Source organism: Ambystoma mexicanum, chromosome 1p, assembly GCF_040938575.1.
Source record: "Ambystoma mexicanum isolate Mex_15411 chromosome 1p, UKY_AmexF1_1, whole genome shotgun sequence".
Lineage (NCBI taxonomy): Eukaryota > Metazoa > Chordata > Amphibia > Caudata > Ambystomatidae > Ambystoma > Ambystoma mexicanum.
In genome coordinates, this window is record NC_090921.1 from 144,691,001 (window position 1) to 144,711,802 (window position 20,802).

Sequence of the window (20,802 nt, forward strand, 5' to 3'; positions counted from 1 at the left end):
GACGTCATCGTTGTCGCCAGCCACCGGGATCGGGGTGAGACTCTCAAACACCCGCTGTCCTTCCACTCCCAAGGCATTAAGTAACATCGCCCTGCGCCGTGCCGCTGAAAATCCTGCCCCTCCTAGAGCCTCTACATACGTCGTGAACAGGGGTTGCCATTGCGGCCACGGAATTGCCGGTTTACCTGGAGTTTGCAGGAAGGGGGGTGGCGGCGTCGCTCCTTGCATGTTTCCACGTGGGTTGTAGTGGTGATCCTCGTCGCCAAATTATGTTGTATAATCTAGTACAGATGACAGGAGGCGTGATGACTGGCAGGATGGCTTTATTCAACAACTTAACAAACTGCCATCAACATATAATCATCTCAAGGCCTGGGGCTAAGCAGTGTTGCCTAATAGCAGTTCCTGGGCTGGGAGACAGGAGTGTCCAAAGTTAGTAAAGGCCCCAGGCCCAGATCTCGGAGGAGCCGGCAGGACGTGTCTTGCCGCGTCCTCTGGTGCTCCCGTAATGCACGCGAAGCGCGCGGGGGCAGTCCTGGCCGCCTACGCGAGATCTCGCGAGAGTAGGGTATTCTCGCGATATCTCTACACAGTTCCCTGTGAGCAGTGAAGTAACTGCTTAGAAATCTTGTGGTTTGTAAATAAAGAAACCCTGCCACTACATAATCACTGCGTCACAGCCTCCTCATGTCAATAGAGCGATGTCCCTTGCCCGGCAAGCCGTTAGTAAATAAATGCAGAGATCAGCACCTGATCTCTACAATGGGCTGCCTGGCAGGAGTGCCTGTAGCCCATTAAGCTGGGGCTCATTAGGGGGCGTGGCCTAACGAGTCAGCAAGCGACCTCCCACTGTTAGGCCACGCCCCCTTGATGAGCCACAGCTCATTTTCCAGTGCCACTTAAGGATTACCCTTCTGCAAGTGCAAATAATTAACATTGCACAACCAAATAAAACATACAGAATATGCAACGGTTGCACTGCTGATTATGACCAGATTGTGTACAGCTCTGGTACCACGCACTGGCTCCCAGAATGAAAGTTGAAAAGGTGGACATGAACGAGTCCCCATGTTTACATTGCGCTGCACCTGCTTTTCATAGAAGAGTTATGCAACTTGAAAACTGACCATTGCAATGCTAGAAGTGTTTGATTTCCCATTGCCTTATGTTTCCTTTGGTACTCAGACCTCGGCAGACGTGCGTGGGCCTTATTGAAACCTCTTATTGCTTTGCCATTCTGGGACTGCATGAACTTTTTGACCTGGAAAATGATGTTGCATTACAAATACCCTATCCTGTTTGACATTTTTAGATGGCACCTTATCTGTGACTCCGGACATTTCCCTCAGCTCTTTTCCTTTGTTACAAGAACTCTTCTGTCTGTGCTTTAGGGTCTTCAGGGTCTTAGCAATTGCACTGTGAAACCGGGGGCCTTATTATGAGTTTGGAGGAATTACTCATGATAACTAACACCATTACCGTCCTCGGGTATGAAGGTTAATCATCCATATTCCGTATTTTTGTTTTGCCCTATTACCTCTACATCAATCTTCATCGATCCAGTACTCACATATGAGGTGTCCTGCCTCCCCCAGGAATCCCTCTTCTATTTCTTTTTCCATTTGGGCCCCGCCCCTCCCATGGTGACATAACCCCACCTCCAACCCAGCCGACCACCTCAGTTAAAAATGTCCTGCCCTTGACAGTAACCTTCCTTCTGTCGGATCTGCTGGCATAGTCAGTGGGTTCTCTTTGTAAGGTATCAAATAGTAAAACAGACACAAGTGATCATAGTTCAAAGGTGTTTATTGAACTTCAACGGGCTTTGAAAAACGCCTATCTAATCCTAAATCTGAAGATGGGTTGAAGCTACGACCATCAAATAATAATAACGCAGTCCTAGTCGAGTCTGTCAAAATAAAAGGGCCTATACTAATAAACCTGTTACCAGTCCTTACTTCTAAATACAAATAGTGTGGTAAACAATGTTATGCAAAAGAAAAGTGTTCAAGACATGATATGTCAGGATATTCAAGCTGTTGGCTTCCCTTCCCCATGTTTTCAGCCCGGGACAAGACGGCACACTCGAGCTTAGCACACTCTCTGGCTCCTCTAGCACGAGGATGTAGTTCAAGACTTCAGCATAAGGGCCTTCTTTGCCAAAGTCTCTTTGCCATTCAAAGGGCCTCATCACGAGTTGGGTGGTAGCCCTTAAATGCGGCGGTAACGTTATTACTGCCGCATGTAAGGGTGCGCCTAATCCCGAGTCTGGCAGCATTTACAGGGTAAATGCGCTGGGAAAATGGCAATTTTTGGGTGCAATTAGCTCAGCACTATCAGCGCGCGCTAATTGCACCGAAAATGCCCCATTGGGTCCATTGGGGAATGGGGAATACCCATTACCGCCCAACCCTTGATCCGGCGCTGATAGCGCCGGACCGGGGTGGCAGTAATGATATTAGCATGGGCAGTATCCCGGCGGTAATATCGCCGGGATACTGCCCAACTCGTGATGAGGCCCAAAGTCTCTTATTCCAGAGGGCCTGATGCAACACAACAAAACATTAAAGTTCCTTTCTTCTCAGGATTTCCACTTACACAGAATCTCAGGTGGTTTACATTTAATCCTGGGTTCCCCACCGCCAGGCTCAGAACAAGTTCATGTACTTTTCTAAACTTTTTCTATTTCATCAAGATAGAAGACTTTCGACTGTGTATATGATTTTGCTCGACCCGTCGCAGGACCAGTTCGATTTACATTTATTTGTTCTCTTTCAATTGGTCTCTCTGCACCAGGCTCGGACCAAATGTATCTATTGTTATTACTTCTCAGCTGGATACTTTACAGAGACCTTCGATTGAGTACCCAGTCAGCAGTGGACCACTCCGTCAAAGGTATTGTTGCTTGCTTTAAAGTTCAATCACTCATCAGCAGTTTAACTTCACTCACGTCTCTTATTACACGTGTTTTAACAATGTTTTTTCCAGCACTCGCCTTACAATGTTGCTGCTTGCAACCTTGGCTTGCACGCAGACCGGTCTTCTATCGGTCTCCCCAACTCACCGGCTGTGTTGCTTTCACTGAAGTGGCTTTGTTCTCGGAGCAAAGGATGAACCACGGCAGCTGGTGATTCTCCCTGTCTTGATTATTGACACAGGAAGGCCGCGGGTATCTCAGACATACAATGCAGGATTCTTCAGCCTGGTTTCCTGTTCTCACGCTTTCTTTCGATGTTTTGGGAAAGTAGCGGTTCCTTGTCAAAAATGTCAAGGGAATTTCCCTCCTTGCTGTCCCCTTCGGTTTGCCACCTTTCCTCTCTTGCTCAACTGCTGTCTTGAAACTGCTGTTTCCTCATGTGCTTTTACTCGCACTGACTGTGCTCTCCTGCACCACCTTTTATCTGTGTGGGGAAGTGTAATGAAAGTCCGGTGTGAGTGATTTTTTGATAATTGCCTAACCCCTCTTTGACCATAGTATTGGGACATGTCAGGTACACGGCTCGGGTGTTAGTCTGTTTTCCCTTCGAGCGGGCTGTCAGTGAGTTAGTGTTTGTGTTGTAAAAGGGGGATAGAGTTCCTAAATATCCTACCAGGTAGGATGTGGTAAAGGTGTTACAGGGAAGGGGATACCACATCTCACCATCCGGTCTCCCACTCCCCGAAACCCCTCACCCAGGTGATCCTCCTGCACTGTTCCACCCCCAGGAACTGGATCCAAAAGCGATGGCCGTTACTTGGCCACCTGGATGACAGATCTCCGGGGACTAGTGGGTGAGACACCTTCTGGTTTCTCACATCTTCCACACTGTGGCCTAGGAGCAGTCCCGTTGGGTGGGCCTCCCAGGGCACCTGCTCAGTGAGGGGCTTCCGGTTTAGGGGATTCCAGAGCCATGCACTTGCTGAGCTCTAAGAACGGTTTTCCAGAACCTGATCCGATGTGCCGTTTCCAGGTGGGTGGCTCGCAAAGCGGGGATGCTGCTTGAACCGCTGCAGAGCCCCGCAGGGCGCTCACTATGGGCAGTGGTGGTTATCGGCCCTGAGGGGTCAGCTCAGGTAAGTACTTGGGGGCAGGAAATAATAATAAAAATAATAATAATAATAGGTGGAGGCAGTAGTATGGTGTTAGCTGGCCCCCTTGTCCCTCAGGTTGCTCTAGTGTTATCAGCGCTTGACATGGTTACAGGCTGCTTTCTGCTGGGCTGTTGGTACGCTCTAGGGCACGGTTTTCATTGTGTAGGTAAGCTTCTCTGTGTGCAAAGCCTTCTGTGATGCTCAGGAATGCGTATGTTTGTTCCACTTCTTCTTCCACTTATGTAGAAGAGGTCTGAGATCTCTTGGATGGAGGTTGCTCCAGTTTTTCACTGTGGCTCTGCTGGAGGAGAGTTGCAGAACTTTTCTGGACAAGAACTCTGTTATTTCTGTTCTACTTCTGGTTGCGCACTTCATGGGGGTTGCAGCTCTGGGCAGTCAGATTGCACTCTGTGCGGCAACTGGCGTTGTGCACCTGGCTACGTAGGAAACAACTTCCTCTTCCTTCATGGTTGGTGCAGCGCTTTAGGGGAATGGTTCAGTTGGTGGGCCTTGCTAGATGGCACAGATCCCGTTCTTTCCTCCGGACGGTCAAGTCCCGGGGGGGATTTCCTTTCAGATCTTGCCTATGTTGGTTGTTTAAGCATTGTCAATGGTATTGGGGTCCACTGTGCCATTCCTCAGTATGTGAGGGTCCGCAGCCTGCCTCTCAGGCTTGCCTCAGACATTGATGGCATGCAGGTCCCTTTTTGTCAGATATACCCTGCTCAGGGATACTCTGGAGGAGTCGATGCGTGGGGTCTTCCATGCTAACGGGCATGCCAGTATCCTTGGGCCTTGTCGGCATGTACCAAGGCCTCTGCATGTGGTATACCATCTAGCCTGCCTCCAGGTGGATATGGAGGCATGGGACCTGTTCCTTTGTGTTTCTGCCCACATCAGGGGGTGATTCCATCTGGTGCTGGGTTTGGACTTCCAGGAAGATTTTTTTAAGTCTCCGGTTACTGTACGATCTTCAATGGTTTCTGTGTTTTCTGGTCAGGGGTCACGGTTCCAGTTCACAGTGATGCCCTTCAGCTTGCTGGTGGCCCCCGGTGTCTTTGTACAGCTCATGGGGCCAGTGCTGGCCATTTTGCGTCTACAAGGTATCACTGTTTTGCCTTCCCTGAACGATTGGTTGCTCCCAGCTTCGTTCAAGGGACTGTTGCCTGTCCATGTCTGTCTGCCTTGCTGGAGCCTGGAGTTCTGGGGGCCCTCGTCATCTGGGGTGGCTCCCACCTGACCTCTCCCTGAATCTCTAGTTTCTTGCCGCCCAATTCTGGACTCTGCGGGGGTGGGTCCTTTTCACAGGATGAGAGTGGATGATCTGCGGGAGTCTCTTTAGGTTCTTGTGTCTTCCTCCGGGCGGACTGTAGGAGACTTACTCGGAACGCAGGGGCTTCTGGCATCATGTGTCTTCCTGGTACCCTGGGCTCCACTCTTTCTGCGGCCATTGTTGTGCCATCCGCACCTGAAGGGGGTTGCTCCGGGATTTCGATCATGGATTTTGGTGACCTCACATTGTTGTAGTGGTGGCTGTACCTGGGCACCCTGCTGATAGGTTCCCTATACCCAATCCTGGCTGACCGTGGTTCCTACAGGTGCTGGCAGGTCCGGCTAAGGGGGGTGCTGAGGCGACCGTGTCTTCCAACACGTTGGTTATGGTAGCACCCTTTCGGGCCCTCTTGGTTTTTGTGTCTGTCAAGCGTGGGTACTCTGCCCTCTTAGGGACAGGCTTTGCCGCTGCTGTTTCTTGGGTAGGGAGATCTGGGTCAGTGTCCTTGGGGCTGTTGGCACAGTCCTTGGCTGGGCGGGTAAAGCTCTCCTGGTTCTCGGGGCGGTGCCCATCCTTAGGATGCTCTTTGGCCATCGGATTGTGCAGGATCCTCCGCTCGCAGGGGTGAGTACTGCTGTAGGGTGGTTTTTCGTCCATCTGCAAGCTTTTTTGGGTCCCTGACTGGATATGTTGTATGTCCCCTTGGCCAGTGGGTCCTTTATGTTCATTCCCCCCGCTGCCTCTCCTCTCAGAGGTGTTCTTGGCAGTTTGAGTCTTGGGGGCATGGGTGTCATTTTAGGAAGGGGACAAGGGTGTTTGTCTCCCCCCAGCTTTCATGGCACACCATGTTGTCCCTCTCATTTGGCAAGGTCCCCTTTCTTTTAGATGTCATGTTCCCCCAACATTTTCAGCAAACCTACTCCACTGCTTGGGGGCAGTGGTTCTTCTGGTAGCCCCATTTTGGCAGTAGAGGTGATGGTCTCCCTGGTGTTTTCTTCTGCCATTGTCTCCTGTCCCCTTTCCTCTGGCTCTGGGGTTGGCCCCTCCTGGGGGGTGACCGTTGCCCAGGGACGGCTCAGGAAGGGGAGGTCTGTCCTGATCTGTGGCAGGCTCCATATAGAGGGGTATGTGGCGTCCTTGTTGGGGCGAGTGTTCTGGCCTGGTGCCTGCAGAATATGTTGCTCACTGTCCTCTGCTCTGCACCTGGACTTTTCCTGTTCATGCAGGTGGTTTTGTTCTGGGCTTGGCAGTCTCTGGCTTACAGGCTTAGTAGGCCGACATTAGAGCCTTCCAAGGGCCAACAGGGGGTCAGCTGCATACGCTCTGCTGTCCAGGTCTCCCTATCACTGCCTGTGCTGCTCACTGTGTTGCTCCCTTGGGGCCTCCAGCTTGTTTTGTGGGCTCTCTGGGCATTCCTTTTTGTGCCCTTCGGGGTGGTTCCCCTGCTGTTTTTTGATTGAATGCAACTTTTTTAGATAGGGTGTTGGGGACATGTGTGTCTTGTCCTGTAGGCCTCTTCTTTGGCTGCTCTGGGGGATGCCCTGTTTCTTCATTGTGGACCAACTTTCCCCCCTGAGGTGGTGTCATACTTCTGCGTATCTTGTGCAGTGGTTCTCTCCTTATTCTTTTCTGCTCAAGCTCACAAGTTGAGGGGGCTGGAGCCTGTCAGGTTGCCCACATCGTTGTGTGGGCGGACCCCCGTTGGGTCCCACAGGACATGACGTCCCGGACGTGACGTCAGGGGAAGGGGAGGGACGAGGGCAGGTTCGGCAGTTCCGCCGATGTGTTTGCATGACACCCCGGCTCCCCCGTATCATTCCTGCGCAAGCAGGGCCTTCTCCGAGGGGACGCTTCAGGAAGAAGCGGCGCCTCAACACTGGCGACGAGCGGGCACGGACTCCCGCTGGCACCGTGCCGAGGTCTGCGGTCGAGCAGTTCAGCACGTCGGCGTGCCTCGGGCATGACGGCCAACGCTACACGGCCCCGCCTCCCGCATGACAAAGGCCCGGATTCGGCACACGGGCGCACCAGAATCACGGGAGCACTGACTACGCGCGGCCCCGCCTCCCGCGTGACAAAGGCCCGAACTCCTCACACGGGCGCCCACAGCACACGGGCGCTCCAGAATCACGGGAGCTCTGACTACGCGCGGCCCCACCTCCCGCGTGACAAAGGCCCGAACTCCTCACACGGGCGCCCACGCGAAGGCGTGCAGGCGCGCCCAGTGACAGCAGAAAACGGGAGAGTGGCGCCAGAGGAAACAACCTCCCTCCCACGTGCGGAGTGAGGCTGCGCAGGCCAAGAAATAAGGCCACGCCGCAAGGAAGCGGTGAGGTGGGGAAGGTAATTCACCTCACACAGCAGAAGGGGTGCTGCAGCTGCCCAAGCACAGTCCCAGGTGCCACAGCATATCGAAACACGAACTCTTCACTGCAACGCAGTCATGTCGGACACGGCGACCACGCCAGCGTCCTCCTCGGGCGGGGTAGGACCGGCGCCTGGAAATGCTGACACAGCACAGGACAACAGCCAGCATGCACACCAGGAGGGAGCAGCCCAAGTCATGCACATGCCCAACCCATTTGAAGTCAGAGATACCTCCAATCTGGGGCCCAGATGGAACATATGGCTACGGGACTTCAAGTTCTACACAGGTGCCATAGGATTGACGGACGACACGAGGCTGAAAAATACATTGTTCATGGCAGTGGGACCAGCGGTAAGAGACATTGCGGGGGAGCTGTTGAATGTAGAAACAGTCACATACGGGGAGCTACACGCCAAGCTGTCCGAATACTTTGCACCGCATACAAACGTGGATTATGAGCGCCACATGTTCCACACAACAAGACAGGAAAAAGGGGAATCAATAGACAGTTTTGTGATGCGCCTCCACATCAAACTGAAACATTGCGAATTCCATAGATACTCCAATGAAGAAGCGCTCAGGTCCCAAGTAATAGCCGGATGCCTCTCACAGCCTTTTCGTAAGCAGCTCCTACAGAAACAACGATCGCTAGAAGAAATCCTGGTGCTGGCCCGCATGGAAGCAGCGGTGGACTCGCAATTGGACAGCCTAGGAAAAGTGTCCATACACCAACACAGTGACAACACCGAGTCGATCAATAAACTGTATACCCACCCAAATCAAGCCAACAAACACCCCGATGCCACATGTTTTAAATGTGGTTATGAATACCCACACACAGGGACATGCCCGGCTGTAGGGCAAAAGTGCGCTGCATGTGGGGGAATGGACCACTACAGGGCCATGTGTAAGAATGCCCCAACCCACACAACTCCCAAACAGCGCTGCCAAGAAAGGCGCCGGCCCACCCCCCAGAGCCCGCCCAGGCCTGCAGTGGACAGCGAAAGACAGCGCGCCAGGAAAGAAGACAGCGACCGCAGAAGCCGATACACACGCGAAGATAAACGTTCGTCAGAGGACACGAGACAATCACACAGGCGGCGTTTTGTAAGATACGTTGAGACCAGATCCCCCACCAGTACTGACACCCCTTCGTCAGAAGAGGATCAGAGAAGGAAAGGTTACGTATGGGCCCTACAGGACAACACGGCGGCCACCCAACACAGCCCCATTTTGACACTTCAAGTGAATGACACCCCACTGAAGTTTCTCGTGGATACCGGAGCGACGGTCAACATTATCAGTGAAAGCGCATATCAGTCCTTGACCACACAGCCAAAGATCAGAAAGGCCACGGTACACATATACCCTTATGGCTCCACGACACCCCTGCCATGCAAAGGCATGATTACAGCCAGATGCACACATAAAGGGCACTCCGCAAAGATCCCGCTGTACATTCTAGACACAGAAGCTAACAGCGGATGTATACTGAGCTTCCGGACAGCAGTAGACATGGGACTAGTACACATCTTATACCAGCTGATGGCCCACAAGTACTTTACAAAACCGGACTCAATTGAACAATCATTTCCAAAACTCTTCACCTGCCTAGGCAAGCTGCGAAACCGGAAAGTACATCTCCACATCAACCCTCAGGTCAAACCAGTGGCCCAACACTATCGAGGCATTCCGTTCAATATCCAGAGACAGGTGGAAGAGGAGTTGGACAATCTCATCAAAATGAACGTCATAGAACCTGTATCGGGCCCGACGCCATGGGTATCGCCCATCGTCCCCGTCCCCAAGAAGTCACCAGAAGGATCCATACGCTTATGCGTAGATATGCGCAGAGCCAACACAGCCATCGAAAGGGAAAGGCATCAAGCGCCCAGGATCACGGACATGATCCACCTTCTTCATGGGGCGAGAGTTTTCTCCAAGTTAGACCTCACAAAAGGATACCACCAAATTGAAATTGCACCGGAATCCCGTTACATCACCACATTCGTCACTCATCTCGGCCTGTTTCAATACAAAAGACTCAGTTTCGGCATATCCTCGGCCGCCGAGATCTTTCAGGAGGAGATCCACAAAGTCATCAGACACGTCCCCAACTGTCTGAACTATTCGGACGACGTCCTAGTCTACGGCAAATCACAGGAAGAACATGACCTAGCACTACACAGGGTATGCCAAGCACTGGACGACGCAGGGCTAACCTTGAACAAATCCAAGTGCGAGTTCTCGAAAGGATCTCTGAGGTTTTTCGGGCACATCTTCTCGGATAAAGGCATGAGACCCGACCCGGAAAAAGTAGAGGCCCTCAACTCAGCCACGCCCCCCGTGAACACCACCGACCTCAGGTCGTTTCTAGGACTGGCCAGCTATTGCTCCAGATATCTGAAAGACTACGCCACAGTCAGTAATCCCCTGCGCCTACTCACCCGGAAGGACATGCCATTCACATGGTTGAAGGAGTGTCAAGCAGCGTTCGAAGCGATAAGGAAGGCCATCGCACAGGCAGAAGACATGGCATACTTTGACGCCAGCCGTGACACCGAACTAATAGTGGATGCCAGCCCGGTGGGACTCGGCGCCATATTGACCCAGAAAGATCCCAGGGAGCTACACATCACGCATGTGGTAGCATACGCCAGCCAGAGCATGACGACCACAGAACAGGCATACTCACAGGCCGAAAAAGAGAGCCTCGCGGTCGTCTGGGCTTGTGAATATTTTCATCTCTTCCTGTTTGGCAAGGAGTTCACCATCATCACGGACCACCAGGCACTACTTACCATATACAGCAGCCCGAAGGCCAGGATGCCACCGCGAATTGCCAGATGGGGCCTACGCTTACAGGACTACAGGTTCCACATACAGCACCGGCCAGGAAAGGAGGAAAACCCAGCGGATTATCTCTCCCGGCATCCCATGTCCACGACGGCGTCTCAACCGTCCATAGCGGACGCATACATAAATTACATCATACATCACCTGCAACCACTCCCAGTAGGGTGGCTGGAGCTATCGATACAATCAGAGGCAGACCCAGCGCTGCGAATCGCCCGACACTGCCTACAGATGGACAAGACGACCCTCATGAAACACCAAGCCAGAGGTGAATCGGACACTACGAGGGAAGTCATCAAGTGGCTGGACCAAGTCCGGGAAGAGCTGACCGTGGTAGAGGACAACATCATACTAAAAGGTTGCAAGGTCATCATCCCGAGAACACTCCGGGAGAGGATAGTACACCTAGCGCATGAAGGACACAGAGGCGTAGTCGCCACAAAGCGCCTCCTTCGCCAGAAAGTCTGGTTCCCTCAACTCGATCGCTTGGTGGAAACCATAGTGGGAAACGTATGTGCGCAAGTGGCGCCCCCGCCGCACCCAAACCCATTACAATCTTCACCGTTGCCAAACAAAGTGTGGGAAGAGCTAGCAGTAGACCTATTCAGACCACTGAACAACAGGACACACTTGGTCATACTTATGGACGAACATTCAAGATACCCGGACGCCCAAATAGTAGAGAGCAGTGCCACAGCATGTGTCATTCCAGCTATTGACAGGATGCTCTCTGCCTATGGCATCCCCAAGATCATAAAGTCCGACAACGGTCCCACATTTATAAGTCAAGACTTTCAGCAATTCGCAAAGTACATGGGGTTTCAACATCGACGCATAACCCCCCGATGGCCACAGGCCAACGGTATGGTGGAGAGGTTCCTGGCCAACATAAAGAGGACCCTCCAAATAGCCCATGTGCAAAACAAGCCATTCGAACAGGCCCTCAATCAATTACTACGAGAATACAGGCACACGCCCCACAGCACGACGGGAGTGTGCCCCGCAGACCTGATGTTCCGAAGACCGATCACCACGCGACTACCTGAAGACCCGAGACCACAAGATCTGACACCGCTAGAACAAGAAGCGCAAGCAAATGACACCGCGAGGAAAGCAAAGACAAAAGAGATCACAGACAGGAAAAGAAGAGCTTGGGAGAACATAATGCAACCAGGAGACGAAGTATGGCTCAGGCAACCCAAGAACCGGAAAGAAGAAGCCACCTTTGCACCCACGCCTCTGGTCGTGACACACAAGAAGGGCTCTATGGTCACAGCACAAAGAGACGACCGCTCAACGGTAACCAGGAGCAGCTCGCACTTCAAACGAGTCAGACTGACTCCAGCAGGCCAATGGGCCTGGGACAGAGATAGCGATGAGGACAGACCACGCGAAGAAGCGTACCAAGGAGACGGGGAAGAGTCAGAAGGCGAGGCGCCCCTCCCCACACTCGCCAGGGACGGACCGACCCCGATCAAGACAACACGACCGCAGAGGAGTCTCATGAAGCCGACGCGACTCATCGAGGAGATAGGGTAAGAGGGGAGCCCCTCAGCTCGCATGTTAAAAAGGGGGGAGATGTCAGGTTGCCCACATCGTTGTGTGGGCGGACCCCCGTTGGGTCCCACAGGACATGACGTCCCGGACGTGACGTCAGGGGAAGGGGAGGGACGAGGGCAGGTTCGCCAGTTCTGCCGATGTGTTTAATAAAAGAGGTTGCATGACACCCCGGCTCCTGTGTATCATTCCTGCGCAAGCAGGGCCTTCTCCGAGGGGACGCTTCAGGAAGAAGCGGCGCCTCAACAGAGCCTTCTTCCTGACCAGTGGGCGGGTTTGGTTTGTCCTGTACACTGCAGTCCCTTCGAAGGGCTGGCAGCCTCTTTGTTGCTTTGGGAGGCCTTCATCTGGGGTCCCTGGCCTCTCTTCCTGCGTTCATAGAGGGGTGTTGACGACTGGTTTCTTGGCTTTTCCGTCTGCTGGTGCAAGGGCGAGTGCAAGTGCTTTTGGTGACAGGGCTCTGTGGGTTGTACCCTGTGATTCTTGATGTCTGCTGTGGTTTTGCTGCTGGTCTGTGTGTCACTTTATCATTCAGAGCATGCCTTTGGTATTCATCATATGTCAGTACTGGGACGAGGAAAAGGGATGTGGAGGTAAGGGGGAATTACTTAACAGTAATTTTCATTACTCCTAGCCCCACTGTTCCTCCTCCTAGTACTCGAGTCCTGCCTCTCCCTCCCGACCTGGCTGAAAAACCAATTGATTTGGTTTAGGTAACTGAGGTGATCGGGACAGAGGTGTGGTTATATCACCATGGGAGGGGCGGGGAGCAAAGGGAAAAAGAAATAGAAGAGGGATTCTTGGGGAGGAAGGATACCTCATATGTGAGTACTGGGACGAGGAAGAGTAGGACTAGGAGTAAGGAAGATTACCTGTAAGTAACCCCCATTATGGCACGTCCAAGAAACCATTCAGGTTTTGATGCATTGCCGCTGCTGGTAATTTCTCAGAGGGTAACTTCTACATTTTTCTGGAGGAAATACTTCTAGCTAAGTGCTGGAAGCAGTTCCTACAACTTGCCTCCAACCTCAGAATATGTAAAAAAATCTATTATTAATGCCACTTTTCACCACAACCGTTACATTTATAGAATGGGCGCAGGGTGATCATGGTGTATGGAGGCTGAGAAACTGTAATTAGTGAGTGCTGCAATCCTCGACTTCCACGTTTTACCATAATTTCCTATGTACAAAATTTAATTTGACTGTGGTGGAAAGTGCTGACACCTGTTTTTCCATCACCCAGACTTAAGTAGGTAGTATGGGGACTTAGGAACTGCTCTCCCTTGCATGACTTTCATTTCTAGTGCTACAAATGCAGGAAGTTAAAACCTACGAGAAGCATAAGGGAAATGTTCTTACCTGCTTCAAGTCTTCCCCAGTTCAACTTTCTCAACCAGGGCTGGCCTTTTAGCTCTGAGCAGCTGTCATTCTTGAACCCAAGCCGCTTGGAGGGGTCCTTCATGAGTAGCCCCTCACAAAAGGCCTGGCAGCATGTGCTGAACTTCTCAGTATAGGTGGCAGGATCATGTGTAATCCGCCGGGTGACTTCCTTGTTCTCCACCTGAGGAGATGGAGAGCTCCCAGGAGGGAGGGAGGAAACAAAACACAGGTGGCTTAAAGAGTGATGGATATGGACCTCATCCAATGATGCGTGTCACCAGTTCCAGCATCACCCACCCCAGTGCATCCCTAGTGCATCCCCACACATGTAGAACAAGAATGCATCAAGCATCTAAACTAGGAAATCAGGAATAACACGAAGACTAAAATCTATTGAATATCGTAATACAAAGATTGGAGAAAGGGGTCACGAGTACAGTGGAAGAGAGAGACAATATTGTAAAGAATATCAAAGAATCTCCTTTGTCTAGTTACTGGGGTATGAGAATGTGACTGTGACTCTTACGACTGCAACACTGTAATCCATTTAATGAGATCCTGTAGCCAATGGTGTGCTTCTTGAGCAACACAGAAAGGGGATGGCTGGAATGTTTTAAATGAATACTAACCTCTGACATAGCCCTGGGAGTGAGCATTTCATATTTGAATATCTAGAGTTGGTAAAGCACAGGAGATGCTTTGTAAGCCATCCACATTTCTACAAAGTTAGTGAGTTCGAGACCTGAAGATAATGGCCCATGCATGGAAATCCCAACTCAAGAGATAATCCTAAATTACGGGGGATTGCACAGTCCCAAGAGTGATGGGTCGATTTACAGGATGTGCAAAGGCATCATGAAGTAGACACAGACAACAGAGATAAACTTTGGGATACAAACATGTATTCAACGTAAAAAGGGTTGGAGAAAGACCCATCTTGCCCTATGCTAAAATGGGATTTTCCCTTCCTAACTGAATCTAAGGATTGTCAGAAGTCAGGAAGTCCAAAGGTCTGTCTGTGTTCGAAACCTATACTTGCCCTCACATTTACTTGTACATAAAGTGCAGAGATGTCAGCGTCAAGCTAAATAAGTGGTCACATAACTGTTCATAGCTTCTCCTAGTTCAAGGCTTGCCAAGAGGTTTCCTTCTCCAAGCTTCAAGACAGTTTACAATGTCCAGGGATTCCCTTCCCTAAGCTTCAAGTCTTTCAACTTCCTCTAAAAACAATTCCCAGGGATACATTCCTGCTCCTCTGGTTTGGTTACTCTTCATCAGTTTCACAACAAAGTTCCTTAATATCAGTTCACACAAAGCTTAACACAATTCTCAAAAGATAATTTGCGTGGCTTTTAAATAGGTAGGTGTCCTCAGTCTAGGCGCAGCTGTCAGACCACATGGTCCACCCATTACAGGTCACACAACCGACACACCTTTCTTTCCCCTTCTAATCCGTTCCTTATATGCACAATGCCACTGCTTTACTGCTACAGTGGTGCCTGGTTTACTCTCTTGCCAGGTGAAGGGCTTTTCTCATTTCACATTCTTATGCTGCTTTACCATGTTCGTCTTGCCACTATTCACAAGTTATAGATCATAGGTTCCTATGGCTCTTGCCAATGTTTGTTAGGTTTCTCAAATCACAGTTTCAAATGGCCCTTGTCAATGCTTGTTAGCTTCTCAAATCACAGTTTCAGGTGGCTCCTGCCAACACGTTTGCTTGTCAAATCACTGTTTCAAATAGCTCTTGCCAACACTTGTTGAGTCTCATATCACAGTTTCCAATGGCTCTTTACCAAGGTTTTGTGCCTTTTTCTAACATAATCCTGCTCAGGACTTCGCCAATGTTCATATGCCTCTTAGTGGTTCTCAATGTTTATAATCATTGGCTCACAGACTCTCAGCAGCTGATTTATGCAAGCGGTATGCGGTACAAAGCGCCCCGTGCCCTGTCTCCCTGGAAAGGCCCACCGGGTACTTCTGGCGGCTTCGTCATCCTCCGCAATGGCTGTAGGGTGTAGAGGTTCTCCCACTCGGCAGCCCAGCATCTTCACGGCCTCTCCGGTTCTCCTGCCGTCTGGATCTTCTGCTCTAGGAGCCTCCGTTGCTCCTCCCGCCTCACCCACGGCTTAGCCGGTCTCACGCCTCTCTCGCCGGCTCTGCTTCCACGCCTCTCCTTCCAGCTGGTTTCACTGGACAGCCACGTCATCCTCAAGCCACTGTCTGGGACCGTGGAACTCCTCTCCTTTTCACCTCCAGCATCTTTAAACTCCCGCTGCTGGGAGTTGACACTCCGGGAACTAATCACACAGGTTCTACAACTAGACCGCTGGCTGAAGTTAACAATCCTCTTCCTCCTAGTCCTCTTCTTCATTCCAGTACTAGACTGGTGTTTGTATGTATGCAAGTCAATGGGACAATAAGAACAGGATTGATAACACCCTACAAAGACCTGGGGGCACTCACCTCTCTGTGAAAGGGAAATGGCCAATTGCACGTCAAGTCCAAGGGTGCCTCATCCCCACTCCTCCACCCAGGTGATCCTCCCTCACATATCCAACCCAAGGGTCAGGATCCAAAAGCATGGCCCTTTCCTAGCCCCCTGGGTGGAGGATATTCTGGTGAAAGAAGTGAGGACACCCTCAGATTCCTCGCAGATGCCTGAACTCGAATAACCAAAACAGCCTGGAAGAGATGGTGGCAGGAACTGTGTGATCAGAATGTAGCAGGGCTGTGGTATGAGATGGTGAAAGTAGCTGAGGGAAATGTGCCTATACTTTGGAGGGCCAGACTGTCTCAAGAGCAGGATGACTAGTATGTGTTAAAGGCTGGTGGAGCAGAGTGTGCGTAGATCTTGATGACCAGATTGTGTCAAGGAGTGAAGGACCATATAGGGACAGAACCTGAGGTTTAGACTCTACCAAGAGCATTGGGAAAACAAGTACACATATAGCTCGGGACTAGGCTGTCCCAGTATATGGAGAAAAGACTGTGGCAAGAACTGGGTACTAGACTATGCCAGGAGTCATGCAACAGATTGTGTCATGGACGAGGCACTAGGGCTAACGATTAGTTAGTGCTTATAGCTGGCGACTATACTGTGCCAAAAGCTGAGGGCCAACGTGTGCCAGGAGATGAAGACTTGACTGGGTCAGAAGTGGGAAGCCTGACTATGCCTGCAATTTAAGACCAAGGTGTGAGAGGAGTTGGAGACCTTACTGTGCCTGAATCCTGGGAATAAACTACACCAGGATCTGGAGAATATAAACAAGGAACAAACTCTGCCAGGAATGAGAGACCTGTTGGTGCCTGAAGCTGGAGACCCGACCTTGCTAAAAGTTTGGGACCAAACACTTCCAGGAGTAGGGGGCTCAGGTGTGCCACCTGCTGGAGATCTAGCTGTGTGTGCCAAGAGCACAAGGCTTAGTTGATGCCAAGACCAGTTGTAGACCCCAAAGTGCTTAGGGTTTACATGATGCAACATTACAACAGAGTATAAGAATGATTGAGGGGGCAAGGGTCCTAACACAATGGGTAAGGGATCATGGTGGATGAAGTAAGAAAATTTGAAAAGCTGAGGGCAGGTTAAATAGCTTTGGGCTGGGCAAAATAAGGTATAGCTTGCATTTGGTGAAAAGTCTTCAGAACCACCAAGGGATGAAGTGATGTAGGAACCGGGAAGGGGCTTACAAAGTCTAATTTGTGTTTGGACAGCATTCCTCCAAGGGCACAGATGAACTATATCATTTTTCAGTTTCTCTGATACCCATTTCTTCTGTTCTTACCTTCTCTCCACGGGACCGGAATGGGCCTTTGGCCGCAATCATTTCATACAGGGTGACCCCCAGCGTGAAGTAATCCACGCTCCAGTCATACTCATCTCCTTTCAGCAGTTCCGGAGCCATGAAACCTGCAAGGGGGAAAATGCCTTAGTTAATTATAGTGTACTCTTATAGAGTTCTACGTACAAGACTCAGTTTTGTTTAAAAAAAAAATGGTACTTGATTTAGCAATTCTGCTGCTGGATTGAACTTTCAATTTTGAACTTGACCCCTTTAGAAATGTTGTAGGCATGGATGGAGTTTCACACTGGAGCTCATGTTGAGACTGTGTAGCGTATAATTTAAGCCTACAAATTGGCCCTCATTATGACCCTGGCGTTGGACCATGGTGCTATTCCGCCATGGCGGAATAGGGAATTACCGCCCGATTCCGAGGTTGGCGGGGCGGTAATTCCCCATGCCGCCATGGCCCTTCCCCATTCCCATTTTTGCCCCATAGGGCTAAATGGGAATGGGGAAGGCGCTAAGTACGGTGCCGTAAATTGCGGCACCGTACTTAGCACCAAGGTCCCTTTGCGGGTTGGTTTTTAACTCCTGCAAAAAGCAGGCGTTAAAATCGCCAACCCGCAAAGGGACCTCATAATCAGGCGTTAAGGGGTTAACGACGCCGCCACCTTTTACGGCGCCGTTAACCCCTTAACGCCAGGGTTGTAATGAGGGCCATTGTCTTTAGCATTTTATGCTATGCCACATTTTCATTAATTGTTATTGCAGAGAGGGGATACAGGACAGGATTTCCATTTTCCTCCAGCATGGGGTCTGGCATGTATTCACATGCTCATGAATATTCCCGGTCGTCAGGCTGGGAATCCTCAGTAAAAGAAAAAACAGTTTCACTTTCACTTTAAAACTGTATTTCTCCTCTAAACCAATCACTGTCCTCTGGGTCATAATGCCCCATCCAATGACAGTCCTCTCCCTAAGGCCCACCTCTGGCAGCCATCTTCAGATTTTTACTGCACGCAGATGCGCTGCAGATTTTCAGTGTTGGGAGTCTTTGAGTTGCTCTCTGAGCTATTTCTATGTTTTTTTGAGTTTTTTGACGAGAAAAGTTCAATTTGTGTTCCTAAGATCCTGTGTGCTCTTTTCCTCATCTGCTGGCAACAGGGATCCGTTGTCGATGAAGCTCTGCGGCCCTCAAGGGCAAAGATTCATCAAAGTTTCTAGAAGGCCATATTGGTCCTACTTTGCGCCCTCTGACCATGACGGAGGAGAAGGAGGGAAGGTCCCTCTTCAGACCCAGCACCAAATGCAGGCTACGAAATGTGTTTGTGGAAGACAAGCACCTACATTGCTTCTACTGCCTACATCCAGACCAAAAGGTGGCAGAGTGCAAAATATGCCTCAGTTTCCCTAAGAAAATGACGAAAGACAGGCATAGTAATCTGGCGGCATTGCATAACTCGAACAAGGCCTTTGCCCAGTGCTTCGAGCAGGGTCATCCTATTCCAGGACCAGTCGTTCTGAAGAGCGGTCTTCTAAGTCCTTTGAGGTTGCCCCATCTGTGGTGGTCCAGGATAAGACCAAGATCTGCAAGTCCGAGTACACCGGGTTCGCCGATGATGCGGGTCCCAATTTGGATAGGGCGCGATCAGCATTGCCTTCCACCTCCATTGCCAGCCTACCATGGAGCTCCTCTTTAAAGAGGAGGTCATCCACCCTGGCTAAGCTACAAGAGAAATTGGATAAGCCAAAGACAGTAGAGGAGAAGAAGGCCGCGCTCCCCAAGCAGGCTCAACCAGCACAGACAAAGTCGACATGTACTACTACTATGGCAGCTACGGGCGCTGATTCTACGAGGGTTGCTCCAGCAGCGCAGAAAGTGTTCCTGCCCCCAGGACATAACACTACCGCAGAGGCATTGACAAAGGCTGCAGGCACTGCAGAGGGTGTAAAGGTACTGGCCCATGTCACGGATCAAGCTCCCTCAGGATGGAAAAAAGGTGGGGCGAGGAGGTCTGGAAACAGTCATACCAGGTTGCCGTTCAACCTATGGATGGCTCGGAGACAGGTACTGGGATGGATACGGGCACAAGTACAGACGAGGACCAAGACTTGATCCCAGCGGACAGTGAATCGCCACATTTGGATGCTCCTCATAGAGTTTCCCCACCGAACGAGGTGGGATCGTTCCACTCCATGATCACCAGGACCTCCGAGCTATTCCAGCTGGTGCCAGAGAAAACCAAGAATGATGGCTTCATGTATCAAAGGCAAGAGGCTAAAAGGAAGACTATCATGGTGGTGCGTTTTCTGGAAGATATTTTGGAGGAGGGCCTGGCCCTCATGAAGAACCCTTGCACAGCTCCAGCCAAGCGGGATAGGCTGGAGAAGTATAGGGTGCCGGACTCTGCACCCAAGTGTCTGAGGTCGCAACTATCATCGGACTCAGTGGTGTCGGGGGGCTGCAAGGTAAAGATCGGCTACTCCAGCCTCATCACCGTCAGTCCCTCTGGACAGCGAGGGAAAAAGGATGGACGCCATGGGGAAGAAAGTGATCTACACAGCGGCAGCCACAATCAAGTTGGCTAATGCCTTGGTGATCCTAGCCAGGTACGACAGGGAATTGTGGTACAAGCTAGGACCAACCCTGGAGTTACTCCCCAACGATAAGAAGATGGAAGCCTTTGCCATCAATCAGGAAGGGGAACTGTCATCGGACTATGCCATCATGGTGGCAGTGGACGTCGCCGACACAGGTTTCTGACACATGGGGAACGATGTCTGCCTTCATCGGAAGGAATGGATGAAGGCCAATAACTTCTGTCAGGAAGTCCAAGTGAAGGTGCTAGATGTGCCCTTTGACAGTGACAATCTGTTTGGGAAGGCAGTCGACGAGTCCCTCCAGGCCATCAAGACAGATACAGAGATGCTGCATTCCCTTCGTACTCTTCAGCAGCACTGCTTGTCTTCTTTTCGCTCCACCAGGGGAAAATCGGGCAGGTCATGAATGGGTTTCTCTATGTCTTACAGACAGCCTTACCTCTCCTCAACGAAAGAAGCCTACAGGGGCTGCTCCCAGGTCTACGGTAGCGGCGGACAGTGTCACGGCCGCCCACAGGCCAAGTCATCGGACCCCTACTTGTGCACCCCGATGGGAGGCTGGCTGACGAGGTTTCGTCAGTGAGTGGAGGAAGGTCACCACCGACAGATGGATGCTCTCGCCCAGGGGCACACCTTGGATTTCCAAAGCAGGTGTCCTCGTATTGCGCTGGTTCTCCCAGCAGGAACAGCACATCCCTCAGCTCATTGAAGAGCTGCAAACTATGGTACAAAAAGGAGCGACAGAGCTTGTTCCCAAACAGATACTTTCTGGTCAGAAAGAAGACAGGGGGCTGGAGACCCATCCTGGACCTATACCATCTGAACAAATACTTAAAATCCCAAAAATTCAGGATGGACACGATTCAACACGTACTCGGACAACTGGAAAGAAAGGATTTCTTGACGCTG

At 51.0% G+C, this 20,802-nt stretch overlaps 1 protein-coding gene across 3 annotated transcripts in view; it reads right to left on the reverse strand.

The window, feature by feature from the left end:
* LOC138567267 (rhodopsin kinase GRK1-like) overlaps nucleotides 1-20,802 on the reverse strand; it is a 270,406-nt gene that overhangs the window by 13,692 nt on the left and 235,912 nt on the right. For 2 of the 3 annotated variants that reach the window (XM_069645312.1, XM_069645302.1), the window contains 2 exons: nucleotides 17,293-17,417; nucleotides 13,487-13,688 (listed from right to left, as the gene is read on the reverse strand). In XM_069645312.1, coding sequence (XP_069501413.1) covers nucleotides 13,487-13,688; nucleotides 17,293-17,417 — 327 coding nt within the window. The remainder of the gene's footprint in view (nucleotides 1-13,486; nucleotides 13,689-17,292; nucleotides 17,418-20,802) is intronic. The other variant, XM_069645321.1, reaches the window with a different exon arrangement.